The 18,347-nt window shown below is 43.2% G+C and overlaps 1 protein-coding gene across 4 annotated transcripts in view; it reads right to left on the bottom strand.

Annotated features, from left to right (window-relative positions):
* The window catches only part of RRBP1 (ribosome binding protein 1), an 89,101-nt gene that overhangs the window by 22,590 nt on the left and 48,164 nt on the right, over window positions 1-18,347 (bottom strand). For all 4 annotated transcript variants that reach the window (XM_083175957.1, XM_083175956.1, XM_083175959.1 and 1 more), the window contains exons 6-12: window positions 17,720-17,838; window positions 15,175-15,328; window positions 14,331-14,469; window positions 12,868-13,052; window positions 11,277-11,314; window positions 10,997-11,087; window positions 5,773-5,865 (exon numbers count right to left, since the gene is read on the bottom strand). In XM_083175957.1, coding sequence (XP_083032083.1) covers window positions 5,773-5,865; window positions 10,997-11,087; window positions 11,277-11,314; window positions 12,868-13,052; window positions 14,331-14,469; window positions 15,175-15,328; window positions 17,720-17,838 — 819 coding nt within the window. The remainder of the gene's footprint in view (window positions 1-5,772; window positions 5,866-10,996; window positions 11,088-11,276; window positions 11,315-12,867; window positions 13,053-14,330; window positions 14,470-15,174; window positions 15,329-17,719; window positions 17,839-18,347) is intronic.

Genomic DNA, 18,347 nt, shown 5'->3' with positions numbered 1-18,347 from the left:
GTGACCAAAAAATACCATTTGGGTGCATGGCAGGACTCAGAAGGGAAGGAGTGATTTTTGGATTTTGCAGCTCAGATTCTGGTGGAATGTTGGTGGGTGCTATGTTGCATTAGCAAGACCCCCGAAGCACCAATACAGTGGAACCCCCCCACAAGTGACCCCATTTTGCAAACTACACCCCTCAGGGAATTCATCTAGGGGTATAGTGTACATTTCAAACCCCCAGGGGTTTCACCAATTTTGATACAACTGGGCTGTGCAAATGAAAAATTACATTTTTTACACAAAAATGCAGTTCTGGCTCAAAATTTTTCATTTTCACAAGGAATGAAGGAGACAAAGCACCCCAAAATCTGTGCCCCAATTTCTCCCGAGTATGGCAATGCCTCACATGTGACCAAAAAATACCAGTTGGGTGCATGGCAGGACTCAGAAGGGAAGGAGTGATTTTTGGATTTTGCAGCACAGATTCTGGTGGAATTTTGGTGGGTGCTATGTCGCATTAGCAAGACCCCCGAAGCACCAATACAGTGGAAGCCCCCCACAAGTGACCCCATTTTGCAAACTACACCCCTCAGGGAATTCATCTAGGGGTATAATGTACATTTCAAACCCCCAGGGGTTTCACCAATTGTGGTACAACTGGGCAGTGAAAATGAAAAATTAATTTTTTTACACAAAAATGCAGTTCTGGCTCCAAATTTTTCATTTTCACAAGGAATGAAGGAGACAAAGCACCCCAAAATCTGTGCCCCAATTTCTCCCGAGTACGGCAATGCCTCACATGTGACCAAAAAATACCATTTGGGTGCATGGCAGGACTCAGAAGGGAAGGAGTGATTTTTGGATTTTGCAGCTCAGATTCTGGTGGAATGTTGGTGGGTGCTATGTTGCATTAGCAAGACCCCCGAAGCACCAATACAGTGGAAGCCCCCCACAAGTGACCCCATTTTGCAAACTACACCCCTCTGGGAATTCATCTAGGGGTATAATGTACATTTCAAACCCCCAGGGGTTTCAGCAATTGTGGTACAACTGGGCAGTGAAAATGAAAAATTAAATTTTTTACACAAAAATGCAGTTCTGGCTCAAAATTTTTCATTTTCACAAGGAATGAAGGAGACAAAGCACCCCAAAATCTGTGCCCCAATTTCTCCCGAGTACGGCAATGCCTCATGTGTGACCAAAAAATGGCAGGACTCAGAAGGGAAGGAGTGATATTTGGATTTTGCAGCACAGATTCTGGTGGAATGTTGGTGGGTGCTATGTCGCATTATCAAGACCCCCGAAGCACCAATACAGTGGAACCCCCCCACAAGTGACCCCATTTTGCAAACTACACCCCTCAGGGAATTCATCTAGGGGTATAGTGTACATTTCAAACCCCCAGGGGTTTCACCAATTTTGATACAACTGGGCAGTGAAAATGAAAAATTACATTTTTTTACACAAAAATGCAGTTCTGGCTCAAAATTTTTCATTTTCAGAAGGTATGAAGGAGAAAAAGCACCCCAAAATCTGTGCCCCAATTTCTCCCGAGTACGGCAATGCCTCACATGTGACCAAAAAATACCAGTTGGGTGCATGGCAGGACTCAGAAGGGAAGGAGTGATTTTTAGATTTTGCGGCTCAGATTCTGGTGGAATGAATGGTGGGTGCTATGTGGCATTAGCAAGACCCCCGAAGCACGGTGAAATTATGAACCTAATAATCCATAGATGTGTGGTATATTTTAAAACACTCCTTTATACATAGGCCGGGTTTGTCGGGGCAAGTGTCACACTGGAAAATAGTTTGCTTTCTTATTCCCTTTTTATAGCAAACTTTGCACCTTTTTTGTGTCCTGCCCTTTTTTCCAGTGGAGGGGATTTCATCAGGAAAATGCTGCCCTGGTACAATACGGGGGCCAGTACTAGAAGTACTGGGGCCCTCTGCCTGCTGGTTCCCAAATATTAGGCCCTTTATGACTTCCTCTTGAAAGTGCATAAATGTCCCCCTCTGGCTGGTAGAACGGAATAGCACGTAAGCGTTATACAGTGCCATCTGGATGATATACACGGCCAGCTTCTTGTACCAGATTTTTGTTTTCCGCAGGGCACTGTACGGCTTCAGTACCTGATCTGAAAGATCCACTCCGCCCATGTACCTATTGTAATCCAGGATACAATTAGGTTTTGAGGTGTGGGTACTGGTACCTCGTACAGGGACGGAGGTGGTACTGTCTCCGTGAATTGTTGTCAGTATAAGGACATCCCTCTTGTCCTTATATTTGACCAACAACATATTTTCGGTGCATATTCCCCTGCTTTCACCCCTTCTCATTACTTGGGCAATGTGCGTTTTTGGGAGGCCTCTTTGGTTCTTGCGCACAGTACCGCAAGCTGCTGTACCTCTTGAACCAAGGGCCTTAAACAGGGGGATGCTGGTGTAAAAGTTATCCACATAGAGGTGATAACCTTTATCCAGGAAGGGGTGCACTAAATCCCAGACAATTTTTCCACTAACACCTACGAGGGAGGGGGGGCATTCTGGCGGTTCAATTCTTGAATCCTTCCCTTCATATACCCTAAACCTGTGAGTGTACCCTGAGGTGCTTTCACACAGCTTATACATTTTTATGCCATACCTTGCCCTCTTACTGGGAAGGTACTGGCGGAATTTAACCCTTCCTTTAAAATGTATAAGGGACTCGTCTATGCAAATGAATTTATCTGGGATGTACATCTCTTCAAATTTGACACTGAAGTGATCAATGACCGGCCTGACTTTGAATAGCCGGTCAAAGGTGGGATCATCTCTGGGTGGGCACTGTGCATTATCGTTGTAATGCAAAAATTTAAGGATTAACTCAAAACGAGTCCGGGTCATGGCCATACGGTAAAGTGGGGTGCTGTACAGAACATCTGTACTCCAATATTGCCTAATTTCTGGCTTTTTTACTATGCCCATATGAAACACCAGACCCCAAAACGTCATCATCTCTACTGCATCTACAGGGGTCCACCTAGCAAATGATGACGTGGGGTTTTGAGCAATAAACTGCTGGGCATATAAATTAGTTTGGTCCACCATTAAATTTATAAAATCATCAGAGAAAAATAATTTGAAAAAGTCAATTTCTCTGAGACCTGTGAAATCAAATTGGATTCCTGGGATGGCCAAAAACTCAGGAACCTGGGGCTCAAAATTGTCTGGTGGTGGGGTCCATACGAGATCAATTATTGGGGGGGGGGTCTCAGCTGCTCTATGGGGGCGTCTTTGAGGGGGTCCCTCATCACTAGAGGAGGAAGAGGAGCTTAAGATGAATCCTTCAAATTCCCCGCTTGCCTCACTGGCTGTGTCAGAGTCAGAGGCAAGCATGGCATATGCCTCCTCCGCTGAATACATTCTTCTGGATGACTGGGATGACATTTGGATGACATTTGGGATGACATTTGGGATGCCATTTTTATTTTTGTGTTTCTGGTAGTGAAATGTTTTAACACGTGTATAGTGTAGGGGGGGTACAAACTTTATTTCAATGTAGTATGTAGTGTGTAGTGTGTATGTAGTGCAGAAAAAAAAAAAAGGTTCTGCGCCAAAAATTGAGCACAGATGTTGGTCAGTAACGTCCGTCACTGAACAGCGCTCAAAGGCAACAGGAATTTGATCAAAAAAATTTGATCAAAAATTTTTTAAAAAAGACCCCACAGCACCCTCAAAAAAAAAAAAAAAAGGTGATCAGTGATGCGGCACTGATTACCAGTGAGGGGCAGCAGGTGCACAACCTTTGGTGCAACTGACAGTGCAACTGGCAGGTATATATAAAAAAAAAACCTCTGCACCCCCAAAAAGTTGCTGATCACCTCAGATATAGTGATCAGCACAAAAGGGTGGGGCAGCAGACACAAAATATAGCACTCTCTATCACTCTCTGTCACTATCTCTCTCTATCTATCTCTATCTCTCTCTATCTCTCACTATCTATCACTCTATGACACTGCAGCAGCAGCACTGACAGTTATATATATATAAAAAATAACCCCTGCACCCCCAAAAAGTTGCTGGGGGTGCACAAAAGGGGGGCAGCAGACACAAAATATAGCACTCTCTATCACTCTCTGTCACTATCTCTCTCTATCTCTCTCTATCTCTCTCTATCTATCACTCTACGACACTGCAGCAGCAGCACTGACAGTTATATATATATAAAAAATAACCCCTGCACCCCCAAAAAGTTCCTGGGGGTGCACAAAAGGGGGGCAGCAGACACAAAATATAGCACTTTCTATCACTATCTCTCTCTATCTCTCTATCTCTCACTATCTATCACTCTATGACACTGCAGCAGCAGCACTGACAGGTATATATATAAAAAAAAAACCTGCGCCCCCAAAAAGTTGCTGATCAGTTAATTTATACTGATCAGCACAAAAGGGGGGGGGGGCAGCAGTCAGTTGCACACGCAGTACAGCTGTATATATATAAAAAATATATAGCACAATCTGTCACTATCTCTCTATATCTCTATCTCTCTATCTATAACTCTATCACACTGCAGCAGCACAAAATATAGCACTCTCTGTCACTAGCCCTCTCTATCTCTCTCTCTCTCTATCTCTCTATCTATAACTCGAACACACTGCAGCAGCACAACACAGCACAGCACAACAAAGGAAGTCACAAGAAGTAACAAGATCCAGGAACGCTACAAGCAGTGATCAGGTAAGTGTTTGCAAGGATCAGGTCAGTATATCGCGGCAGATAGGCACGGTGACCGCACTGCACGCAATTCCAGACCGGAATGGCGTCTGCAGTGCAGTCACCGTTAGTTTAAATCACCCTCCATGGCTGTGATTGGTTCGTCGGTCCGACGAACCAATCACGGCCTTTGGGGGCGGGTGGGGTGACACCAGTGTCACCCTTACACCCCGTGGTGATTGGTGCTGTACTTTACAGCACCAATCACCACCGATCCCTGTGTCACCGGCGAACGTTGAAAAACGCTGTAATTGGCTGTTCACACTGAACAGCCAATCACAGCGATCGCCGACGGGGGGGGCGGCATCGCAGCCCCCCCTGGGCATGCAGGGACATGTCTGCTGTCAGGGACAGCAGACATGTTTAAACTGTCACCGCGTCTATAGACGCGGTGACAGTTTAAAGCCATGACGTACATTTACGCCATGTGTCGGGAAGTACATCCCGGCCATGACGTAAATGTACGTCAAATTTCGGGAAGGGGTTAAACATATTATGGGAACCCAATGAGGACTGATAACTAAAGATATCCAGCTTTGAACATTCCGCTGACTGTTAGATCATCTCTGCTGGCATTTCCGACCTTCGCATTGATCGACAGCCATTTTGAATTCCCTTAAAGACTATAACTCTTCATGAGTTGTAGAAACATCCTTACAGTGTAGGCTCCAAGGACAGTAACATATAAATTACAAAACTTGACCAGACATTTGCCTGGCCAGATAAAGATCATTATGGGGACTCATGAAGGCTGTCATTAAAGGTAACAGCGAGCCCTCGCTCCCTAACTTCTACATGGAGAGACAGGGGAAAAAAATTAAAAGTCGGTAACTTCTTGTTTCAGTATAAATCCCCAATGATTATATAATATATAGGAGAATATTAGCATAAACATAATGATATAATGGCACATGTGCATGCATGCCAGTCAGCCAGTCTAAGACCAGCTGTTTAGGTTTATCACAAGTAAAATAGCAATGTATAGGGGGCTGAGGTGCAGGGGGCTCGGGGGAGGGGCGGGGGAGATTTTACCTTTGCTTTCCTCTCTGAGTTTAGTTTTTCTTCACAAGTTTTTTCTACCTGGCCCAGCGCATCCATAGCCTGCCAATTCTTCTCTCGTAGTTCCTATTAAAAAACAGTTTCACAATGATCAGGAATTCTAGTTCTACAACAAAACTGTGTTTCTACATTGAAACAGACATAAAGCCTAAAACTCCATGGACTCTAATACAAAATGTAATCTTGCAACATTCACTAATTTATATATGAACAATTTCCTCTAGAATGGCCGGAACGAAATTGGTTAAATGCAAATAAACAATCTTTTAGTCCAGAGGACGTAATGATACTTTTCTGATATGGGGTTTTAAATGGCTGCCTAAAGACACACAAATTACAGAGCAGATTTAGGGAAACCTTATTCTAATCAGTCCCTGGAACACTTGGAAGTAGGCCATGGCTAAGGGCTACTTGCCCATTGCAACCAATCATTCTCTGGCTAACATGTACTTGATAATGATAGCAAAAGGTTGATTGGTTGCCATGCAAACCTTCTCCACTTTAAGGTTTGATGCTGCACATAACACACAATATGGTGAAACAAAAAATGTGCATTTCCGTTATGAGATAAAATCACCCACAATTTGATTTAAAAAATTATAATATGGAAATGTATTCGCACTGCATTCTGGGAGAAAATTGGGTAATTAGTTAATTGGTTAATCTGAATTTTCCCTAATTTTTGTCTGACACAGATAGCTGCCAAGAATGGTTAATCATTATAGTAAGTGTTAGTAAAAACAGCTTCTGAAGTCTTCTAATAGGCAACAGATGAGGAAAGGATGAAGAGATTGCACAACATCTCTGGAATACCATCCGAGGAATGCGCACTTTCAACATGCCTGACAGGAAATGAACAAGACGTCTGTAAGCCGACCAACATCTTGCAAAATAAGACACAAACTACGCTTGCGGCAGGAAACAGGATTTTTATACCATTATATCCTTTTCTCTGAATCAATAAGGGGACACCGGACCACGGGGATATAGAGGTTCCATTAGAACGTTGTCATTTTAAATAAAATCAAACTGTGTGTGCTCTTCCCTCTTCTATGTTTCCCAATGAGCTGAGAGAACAGCATTTATTACATATACAAGACTCATCAGATTACAGGACGCTGCACCATGAGTACATTCTAGTTTTGAGCCTTGGAGTGGTAATGCTCATACAGTTTTGGCACGCAGCTGGATGTAAAAACATTGAATTCTACAAAAGTATGTGCTGAGGACCATGTGACTCTCTGATCCATCTGCCCAGTCAGAGCCCATGGCCGCCCACAAAGCTTTATAAGCATTATAGGGGAGCAGAAGACCGGTCTTCCTACATTTTAGTGTCCGACTCCTTCTGGCATAAATATGTGATGTCGAAATTCCTTAATATAATGAGTATTTTGAGAAATGTGCTACAGAATAAAAAGGTTATCTTTAAAAATTAAAATAAGATAAAAATAAACTGACTCGTATTAATTCCAATTTTTGCTGTTGATATAGAACCTCAAGCCCTGAGAGGGTTAATATTAAAATGTCTCTGTGTTATTGTGATGTAATTTAGGAAGGGTATTGCAAATATTGGATAGCTCAATTATTTTATAATGGATTAACACTACATGGCGTTTGTAATGTATTATGGTAACATTAGGTCTTATTTTGTTTATGATTTGTTTTTAGAAAATTATATATAGTTAACACATCTACTAATTGATTAGAAAATCAGAAGATGAACAAAGTGACAGGATAACATATTCCTGCAGTACAAGCAATGTTATTATCTTTCAAAAAGTCTTAAGGTCCATACACACTGGGCGACTATGCCCGCGTGTATGGACAGCGGTGCGCCGACGGAGGGGGGAGGGCGGCGTTGCATAGCGCAGAGCTATGCAAAGCCGTCCTCAACACCGCTCATCTGGTGGTATTACCAGTGGATGAGCTGCTTTCCCGGCGATGATGCGGGAGCGCGCAGCAGCGCTCATCGCTGGGTCATGCACACTGGGTGGCTTTGAGCTGAAAGCCGCTCAAACAGGCAGTTTTGAGCGGCTTTCAGCTCAAAGTCGCCAAGTGTGTATGGGCCTTTACTATGAAGGTAAAATGCAATAGTGGAGATCCTGTATTTTTAGAGTAGCAGCCAAACTTTGTATGAGACAAGTGTAACAGAAATGGAATTCGGAATTTTGGTCGACAGTAATAAGGTCAACAGTCAATAGATCATTTACTATTGGTTGACATGCTTTAGGTCAACATGGACATAAACTCAACATGTGTTGATTATGATCGAAACAGCATGGCGGTATGGCGGTCCGACAGAGGGTATCCAACAGTAAGTATCTCAATGTCGGAATATTGACTGCCGATACTCCAACAGGGGGGGCGAGCGCAAAGAACCCACTTGTGGGCATGCTGCGCTCACCACACTGAGTGCTCAAGACCCCCGCAAGGGAAAATAGCCCCTGCGGGTCAGGATCTCCCCTGTTGGAGCACCAGCAGTTGGGATACTGACCATCAGGATCCCCCCACCCCAGTCGGTCAGTCATCCGGCACCCCTGTTGACTTAGTGAACCAAACCCACAGAACAGCTACTGTACATCAGCCAATGACTGCATGTCTGTATTAGTTTACCTCATAAACTGACATGATACTGTAACAGATGCGAGAGACTGGAGTGGAACACTGCTTTGTCCACTTAGGAGCTGAACAGGATGTTTGAACAGATGTCTAATAAAATGTAAGTTGTCCACTCACAAGTTATAGTACGTCACTTCTCCAGTATTCCTGCTGCTTAACACTGCCGTTTCTGCTACTAGCCACCGCTTGTAGATCTTTAACAGCAAGATTGCTCACAAAATTAGCATTGGATAATTGTCTGTCACATAATAGATATCGCTGTTGTCGTATCTCCACGTTGTGTGACAACACGTGACAACGTTTTTTTGATGGTCACCTGTTACAGCACCTTTTTGAATGTTATGATACTCTGGGATGTGCAAAAATGATATCATACGAAGAGGTTGATCCTACTGGCCTTGATGAATTCATAGGTGCCAATCACGGCAACAGCGGCTGCCCTTTATGGCAGCCAGATGTCACAGAAAAGTGCTTGCTGCTCAATAGGGTGGTGAGCAATTCTAAGCGAATTCTTGCTGAAACCAGCCTGCAAAGGGGGCAAGATAGGGTACCTTTGCCAATGTTTAGATGCCATGGCAACGGCTCGTGTCACCCTCCACATTTAACTGGATCGACATCTAAGGATGGACACTTCACCCTTCGCATTTAATAGGATCGACCCCTAAGAATGGACACCTCCTCCTGACATCCTTTGGGGCATGGAAATGGGCAGAAGACATATTCACTGATTCAAGTGATTGAAAAGGAGTTTTTATAGAATGCCTTTAGCACTGCTTTTCAGCTCAGAACAAAGAGATCTGATCAGTTAGAGAATGTGGTTTCAATACATGTAAACAAGCTATACATAGGATTAGTAGTAAATGGATAAACTGGAAACCAGTCACAGAAAACTATTCTCAGGCCAATAAAAAGAAGTCTCCCAAGCACAATGAAATGTATTATTGACCAGGAGCATTATTCCAATCATTCAGGGGTAATTCTAGTCCATTCTTTCTGACAAAATCCTTCTTAGATGGACAAAACCATGTGCACTGCGGGTGGGGAAGATGTAACTTGTGCAGAGAGAATTAGATTTGGGTGGGGTTTTTCTTCAAAGTGAGATCTATATTGAAGTGTAAAATCATGCAGTCAGTATTTTTCCTGCACAGAAACAAAATAACTCACCCAAATCTAATTCTCTTTCCACATTTCACATCTGCCCCCCTGCAGTGCACATGGTTTTGTCCATCTAAGAAGGATTTTGTCAGAAAGAATGAACTAGAATACCCCTCAGTCTTAGAACCCCTTCTTTAAAATCATGGTTTGAACAGCCACAGTGTTAAAGGCAGTCATGTTAGGCCCCGATTGTAAAACAGTCAATTAATTAGCGCATCCTTCCGTCATTGCAATGGACCTACTGACGCCCTGTGTACTGCACTACCACTTGGCCAGTCCAGTGCCACTAACAGCACCCAAACAGCTTTCTGTGAACAAGTACCGAAGGAAGGAAACAGTCCGATCAGATTACAATGCCATGTCTACAAAAAATATCTACAGATCTCTTGTGCTTGAGCAAAATCTCTCCATTTTGTTGCTAAAATGCAATCTATTCACAATCTGCTGAAAGACATTCTGGGTGAGAGACCATTCTCCTGGGTGCAGGATATGTTAGCTGATCATGATACAAACAAAGTCTGCCAAGGAGGAGGTGCAAAGCTGCTTCGGGGGTTGCACCTCCTCCTATGACTAAGCACAACATTAATCACCGCCTCAGCAGGCTCAATCCCATTCTGACCTATTCTGCTTAGCGTATTGTTGACACGGTTAGGCTGTACCATCTGACCACTGCTGCTATAACAACTCTTAGGGCTCTGTACTGCTGCAAAGCAGGTCCAAGCTGCCATTGGCTGACCATTAATTATAAAATTATATATTGATGCGGTCCAGTGAGAATGTGCACTAGTCCGGTACTAATGAGTCCCAATCAGGCTTGGTGTATAGAGAAGAGGGTAGAGTACACATAGTTTTGTTTTATTTAAAGTGATAATTTCTTTAATGTGGTCTATATCTAGAATAATTAAATAAACCACCCTGAATGCCTTTGGTTATGATGTTACGAGTACGTAGTATCATCTTACCCAATTTTGACCAAGTACAGTATGTTTTAATGATGCGTTATTATCGTTTTAGATAACAGGTGCTAATTCAAAGGTGGCAGCAAAGCAAAACAAAATGAAAAACATGGAAGGGGAACCATGTTGAAATGGTTTCACTTTTTTTTAGTCTAAATGGTATAAAATGACTAAAAACCTGTATAAAACAGCTGAAGTTCTGTGGATGTGCGAGTAATTTGACGAAAACTATTATAGGTTGAATGTAAATTCGACCTAAAAAAGGTCAAAATGTGTGGGTTTCTCGATTAATCGGAAAAAAAAACAGCATCTTATTGAATACCCCCTGTATTATACTGTATTTCATATTCTCATTTTCAAGTTTATCAGACACCTAGTCAAACCAGTTTTATCTTCAAAAACCCAATATTGTGCAAAAGACTTCAAACAACACTCCAATGTAATAAAATCAAATACAGTATACGTACATTATTTTTATTTTTCTGCTGTTCAACTGTTTCTTTTAACTCAGTGACTTCTTTTTCTAGTAAGGATATCTGAGTCTCTTTGTCTAGAAGTCTGCAAAAGAAGATAACATTAAAACAAAATACAAAATACCATAGCATCCAAAAAATAGAATGCCACAGAGAGAATGTCTACAACATGGGTCCTCAAACTGCAGCCCTCCAGATGTTGTGAAACTACAAATCCCAGCATGCCTTGCCACAGTTTTGCTATTCTGGAATATGTATTCTTTGTTTTTTTTACCTGCCGTATATCTCTTCATATTCAGTTTCTTTACTTTCCTAGAAAACAAAAAATTAACAATTTTTGAAGCTTAAATACATCTTATTTCAACATCCATTGCTGTTCCGTATACTGAGGTACATTACAGCAGGCCTCCACTTACAAATTAGTTTTTCCAGCCAGGAAAAGCAAAAGAAAAATGTAAACGGCAGATGTAGAAATGTGTGTGTCTGATGCCAACAATGTACAGTACTAACAATGACCTCAATAACAGACCAAGTAGAACTGTCTATAATACATAAGCTAAATATAGAAGTAAAGAGAACCAAGTGGCCATTTGAAAGATTTAAGACTGAAGCTGAGCACAACATATTTCACACTAAAATGGAGGCTAGTGATTCATCTCTGATCTGATCTCTGTGCACTGCTGCAGCGCTGCTTATGTTGTAACTATGACTCAGACCTGACCGCACAGCTGCTAATGTGCAGTGGCCAGCGATCACATGCTGCCCTGCTATGGTAAAACCCCACCCTGCGTTTTAGGACCTTATTCAAGTCCATTGGCTCGCATGCAAATTCGCATGCAAGCTTGATGTTTTGCGTATGTGCAGCTGCATTTATGCAAATGTGCATTCGCCGGGCCACAGCAAACAGACTGTTCGCCAGATGCACGCACCCAACATTGCAGGCAGTGGGCAGGGGCGACGTGGGACGATGGGCCGGGGTACATTACTGGATGAGTGTCGGAATCTGAGTCTCGAAATCTGTATATGGAGCAGAACAGTACAGGTTGTGTTCTGTACTGTATACTGACTATAGTGTCTATGTATTATGCCTTGCAAAGATATAAAGTGGACGGAGATCAATGGGTAAATGTATGAAGCTTAGAGAAGCATTATCTATCCCCATAAGGGGATAATGCAAAACATCCATTCACAACTGTGCAGGGAAATCGCAGAGCGATGGGGGGGGTCAGGCAGTTGTGCAACCGGCAGGCTGCATTTAAATCACACGTGTGGAGCAGCATAATATCCAAAGAATATTATGTGCAATGTGATAAAACACCAGCCAATCAGCTCCAATGAGTAAAATGACAGTTAGGAGCTAATTGGCTGGAGCATTATTACCTTGCACATAGCGTTATTTATGGGGATAGATACAACTTCTCCAACAACTTTTACAGTCTGTAAAATGGCAGAGGTGGATAGTTGGTACTTTACCTCCATGCAAGTTATCTCTGTCCATTGCTTAGCACATAGAACCCCACACAATATACCAGTGTTGTATATCAAATCAATCAGCATGCCCGATGTTAGCTAGTTACACAGCACCTTATGGCTCACTCACACCAGGCGTCTCGTGCTGCATGGAGTACTGAGGCTAGCTGTATGAGGATACTACTGTATTTGTCAAAGTGACCACCCTGTGTGTGGGTAGTAAGGTGCCATAATTGTCAGCATGTAGGTTCTAACAGGGTGCGTACAATGGGAACAGGTTACTGAAAATATAACTAGAGATGAGTACTATTGTGGAATGAATACTTTCATATATTAAGGTTCTATAATAGTAACTTTACCAATGAAAAGTTAGATTTCAGAGACTGATTACTAACCTGTTGCTGCTCTTTTTCTGTGTCTTTGCTTTGTCCTGCTTCCAGCAAAGCTTCAATGGATTTTATCCTATCCACTAGATGTGTGTTTTCACCTGTGACCTCTTGAAGCTTTTGGTTTAGTCTGTCCAACTCCTCTGATTTTTGCTTGCCTTCAGCTTCATAAGACATCAGTTTAGTCTGAAGATCTGGGATAAAAAAACAAAAACATTAGACACAATAAACAACTTTGCAGCATGTGGTTGTTGCTTTTTTAAAGATAGAAATAATTAAGAATATGGTACTTCTGTATTATCACGGCGCCCATCGCATCGCATACCACTAAATAGGGTATGCGATGGTATGCGATTTCCGCGTGAAAAAGCTTGAATGTACCATTAAATATCGCATCGCATCACATGCCAGCAAATGCTTTTTAATTGTACAAGCACCCTGATGGGTGCATACAATGTTAAATGCCCCAGAATGTTAAATGCCCCCCCATCGTCAACGCGACCCCCACTATCAACGCCAACCCGAAGCGTGGCAAGCGCAGAGAGCCCCCGAGGGGCGGTGGTACGCGTCCTCCAACCTTTTCATACCATCACTATCCACGTCGGCATGGAGTTTATTTTAGATAGTGTGGCAAGCGCAGCGAGCCACCGAGCCCAAAGGGTGGCGAGGGGACACGGAAGACATGTAAAGTAATCAGTGTGTGCTCGCCGCACTTCAGGCTCGGTGGCTCGCTGCGCTCGCCTCACTATCTGAAATCAACTCCACGCCGACGATAGTGGGGGTATGAAAAGGTCGCCACGCTTCGGGTTGGCATTGATAGTGGGGGTGGCGTTGACAATGGGGGTGCATTTAACATTGGAAACACCCATCAGGGTGCTTGTACAATTAAAAATTGCATCTGATCGCATCGCATGCCGCTATATTGAATGCGATGTGATGTGCTGCAGTACGATCAACATCGTGGGCGCCATGATAATACACAAGTACCAAGAATATTTGATGACATTTGCAGAAGTGATAGTTGTGGTGAGGCTGTAGCGCTGTCCAAAACTGAAATAGGGGAGACAAAAAAAACGTCCCCTCAAAGGAAACCACCGGCAGGCAGACTGATACAGTAGCTAACCAATTCAAGTTTGTTGGCTCTAGAGGCTGGGGGTGGGATGATGATCCAATGGTGGTCTCATCCCAGGGTGCCAGATGCACTAAGCTTCAAAAGTGATAAAATGGAGAGTGATAAACAACCAACCAATCAGCTCCTGCCTGACATGGCTGGCTGTTTATCACTCTCCATTTTATCACTTTTGAAGCTTAGTGCATCTGGCACCCTGTCTGTTGCTGCTGCTGCTGCTGCACCCGGTTCCAGAGGAGTATTTCTATACATTTGAATATATATTAGGGTACGGATACCCTGCCACATTGTCCATGTCGGAGGTGACAGCAATTTACCTACTAATAGTGGATTGTCCTCTCACCTGACAAGTTATTCTGCTCTCCTTTGGCCTTTTCTGTATCTGCAAGGAGCGTTTTGTAACTGCTCTGCGACCTGCGCAGTTCTTCACTCATTTCATCCAATCGTTTCTGTAATGTAGCTTCACTCTCCTGTTGTACGCTCTTAAAAGAATCAATGAGAAAATAAAGCACATACAAATACATCATTTTTAAAAATAGTGTGGGGTCTCCCCAAAGCCCCCCCCCCCCCCCCCCCTCATGGTTTTAACCAGCCCTGGAATCAAAGAGCCTGTCCTGGTTGTAAAAAACCATGGGGCAAAATGTGTAGGGGTCCCCCAGATATTTAAAACCAGCAACAGGCTCAAGAGATGGTCCTGGTTCCCAAAATATGTGGGACAATATGAGTAGGGGTCTCCCAGCACCAGGCCCAACCAGCCAGCAGGGTAATGCCACAGTTGTGGATAAACTATTTATATTAGTTCCCCTGGCATTAACCCCTGACTGGTCAGCCTGACCAGGGACCCTGGTGTGCAAGGGTCAACCCGGGTCTTAAATTTTGGGTCGCTGACCCTGCTCTTGAACAGGGTCGGTGATCTGGGATTTAAGACCAGGGTTGACCCTTTCACACAAAGGAAAACCCGGGCAAATTCTCGGGTTGAAAAGCTTTAACCCGGTAATTTGCTTCTGGTGTAAATTTGGGTCAGACTGCACCCGGCAAAATTACCCGGCACTCAAAAATGCCGGGTAATTGCCAAGTTGGTTTTATGAATGGGGTATTAGTGTCACAGCATCTTGCTCTTGGCTTTGCACGAAAGCAGCAAGAGCAGATTGAAATGGATCTAAGAGAAGGTATCATGGTGCTTTTACCTGCAGCTGGGAAACCTGCTTCTCATAAACAGAGATTTTCCCATCCAGATTCTTCCGCCGCTGCTCTTCTTGCTGCAGAGCTTCTGACTTCTCAGTGAGATCTTTGGATAGTTTGCTGCATTCCTGACGAAGCTTAGCCAGTTCAGCATTCTGCCTAAAAGTGCAGCATGTTACGATTGCTGACATTAGATTGGCACGGATGTATAGCATTCACTTATAGGCATGAGCGATTAGCAAAAATAGGAATTAAAATGAGGATTGCTAAATGAGACATGAGAAGGCAGCATGAGAAACAAGGCGACATAAGTTTGTAAAGGAGATAAAGAGCATGACTGTAACTGGCACAAGTATGGTGATGAGATAGTAGTGTCAGCCTGAGCACATGGAAGGCAAAGTGGGCCTACACACCGGCCAATTTCAGGGCATTTTCTAAGCGATCTCATGCACGATCTCCCTATGTAGGGACCATAGGGATGTGGGGCCCCACGCTCGCTATCTTCCACCGGAGAACACTGGCCCTAACACATCGCACAGCACACAGCGCTGACACATCGCTGTGCAGCGCTGTCTGCTCAGATCGTTTAGCAGTCGACCCTTGTGCAGGCCCCATTAGGGATGATGATATACAACAGCATGGAAGTGGGGGATAAAGATGGTATCTGGATGGTTTACAGACAATAGCTAGGTCAACACTCAATAGGTCGACACCATAAGGTCGACATATACTACGTCGACACTGGCAAAAGGTCAGCATGTACACGTTTAACATTGACAAAGAGTTGACATTCAGAAGGTCGACATTGGCAAAAGGTTGACACAAGCAAAAGGTCAACATGGCAATGGTCGACCAATAGAAACAACATGCAATATTATCTCTATATAACTTAAGTTACACATAAAGAACTTAAGGCCCATACACACTGGGCGACTTTGCGCTGAAAGTCGCTCAAAACAGCATGTTTGATCAGCTTTCAGCTCAAAGCCGCCCAGTGTGTATGCCCCGGCGATGAGCGGTGCTGCGCGTTCCCACATCGTCACCGGGAAAGACGTTCATCTGCTGGTATTACCAGCAGATGAGCGGCTTTGAGGACAGTTTTGCATAGCGCTCCGCTATGCAACGCCGTCCTCTCCCCCCCACTGTTGGCGCCGGGCAGGGGGAAAGCCGCTCAGTGTGTATGCACCTTTAGACTTCACTGTCAGCGAGAGTAGAAATTACATGAGCTTTACATTAGCATGTATATTCATGAGCAATTAGCTACAACATTTGTGGGAAACACCTGGGCACAGTGGTTTGCCACAGACCTGATTTCAACTAGGGGCTTCAGATTCCTACAATTGGTCAATGACTAAAATGCGTTATAGCATGTGTATAGCTGAGCGATATATCAGACAAAAGGGTGATATATAGTGTGAGCGGACTGGCAGGTAGGTATAAAAGACATGTTTGTGATCAATGTCCATAGACATAGTGGGTCGGCTCTGCTTCACAGCTGATACATCTGAAGATACAGATGTAGTCATTCTCATCTTATGCGCAGCACTGCCGCACAGGCACACAAGCCGCGCCAAGCTGCACGTGCAACTTATTGGCTGCCCATGTATTCCTATGGCCATGCAAGCACATACACACACACACACCGATACACTTACTGCGACATCTGCACTGCAAAATATCAGTATCGCCACATCTGTATATTGAGACATCTGGCTGTGTGTACAAGCGCCCCACCAACCACCTATACGTCCTGCAGGGACCGCCAACACAGGGGGGATGCAAATTCAAATGCCTGCCCAGCTTTGGCATCAAGTGGCTCTGTCGGTACTACTTTGTGTCTGCCAACAAGTTGTCCTGTTAGTATTAGAAATGTTAGGGACCCATCTAATGAAGTTCACCTGGACGCGGTGGATGGGCCCACATATTTGCGCAAATGTGTGCTAAGAACTTCAATTATACTCCATGTTAATTGTAAGAGTTATCAAAATTATTTTTACTATCAGTGTTCTTAGCACCTAGAGTGTGCATCAGTATTGTTCTTTTTTCCTGTATGGTACTAGAAGCCTTAACTTGGTAGCACCTCTCATTATGTTTAAAAATATGGTGTGCAGTCCAGTCCCCCCCTCTTAACAAGTTGTCCTAGTCTGTACCAAGCTTATGTTTAAGATCATTTAGATTATAAGCACCAATAGGGCATGGACTGATGTGAGTGATTAAAGATTATCTGTACCACACTGCATAATATAATGGCACTATATAAATAACTGGCACATCACCTGCTTCATGGGTGTGGGATTGTCTACATTATGCTGCGAACACAAGTGATACCTGTTTTGTCAGATAATTGTGTGCTTTAGTATACAATGGGACTGCAAGCAAGGCTATATAGATCTACATAGTATTGTCAATTTAGTACGTGGAGCTTTTCAAAGCCACGGTGTCTTCAACAATTTTGGTCATTGAATTTAAAGGGTTAATCATATTAAATAGAAAAGGTGCCACCACGTCGGCTAGTAAGTGATGCCAATTACACGGATTGCTGTTACTTACTTGCTCTCCGTTTGGCTGGTTGCTTGGTTTAGGGCGTCTCTCAGAATAGAATTCTCCTGCTGCAGACGGGCCAGCTGAGCTTTAGGGCCATTTTCCAGCTCATCTTGAAGATTTCTAATCTGTTTTACAACAAAAAAGGAAATATAAATGGGCGACAACACAAAACCTAAAGAACAAAAGGAATCAGGGATGGGACTATTCCCACTGCCACCAACCCCGTTTGCCTCATCTGCATCTTCCACTTCAATGCTGAATACTGTGTTCCAAAAACAATGATTTTGGAACACAAAACTTTTGTTAAGGAAATGTCAAAATGATATGGCATGTACAATAACACAATCAATTTTGTAGCGTATTCATTTGTGTAAAATAAATGTTATAATACAAAAAAATTATATATAATAATAATAATGATAATAATAATAATTATTATTATTTTGTAATCTAAATTTACATGTGCAGCAAAGTTATAGCCACAATTTACATACAAAAAAACATCATTCACTAATTAGTGCAATACTTCAAAAATGTATTTAGCTCATACATTGGTAGATGTATGAAGCAGTGATAAGGGAGGAAAAGGGAGCCTGGGGAGAAGTGGCCCATGGCAACCAATCAGCTGCTCTGT

The sequence above is a fragment of the Crinia signifera genome, chromosome 3, assembly GCF_055691185.1.
Source record: "Crinia signifera chromosome 3, ASM5569118v1, whole genome shotgun sequence".
Taxonomy (NCBI): Eukaryota; Metazoa; Chordata; class Amphibia; order Anura; family Myobatrachidae; genus Crinia; species Crinia signifera.
Note: the sequence above shows the minus strand (reverse complement) of the source record. Positions and strands in the feature narration are given on the sequence as shown.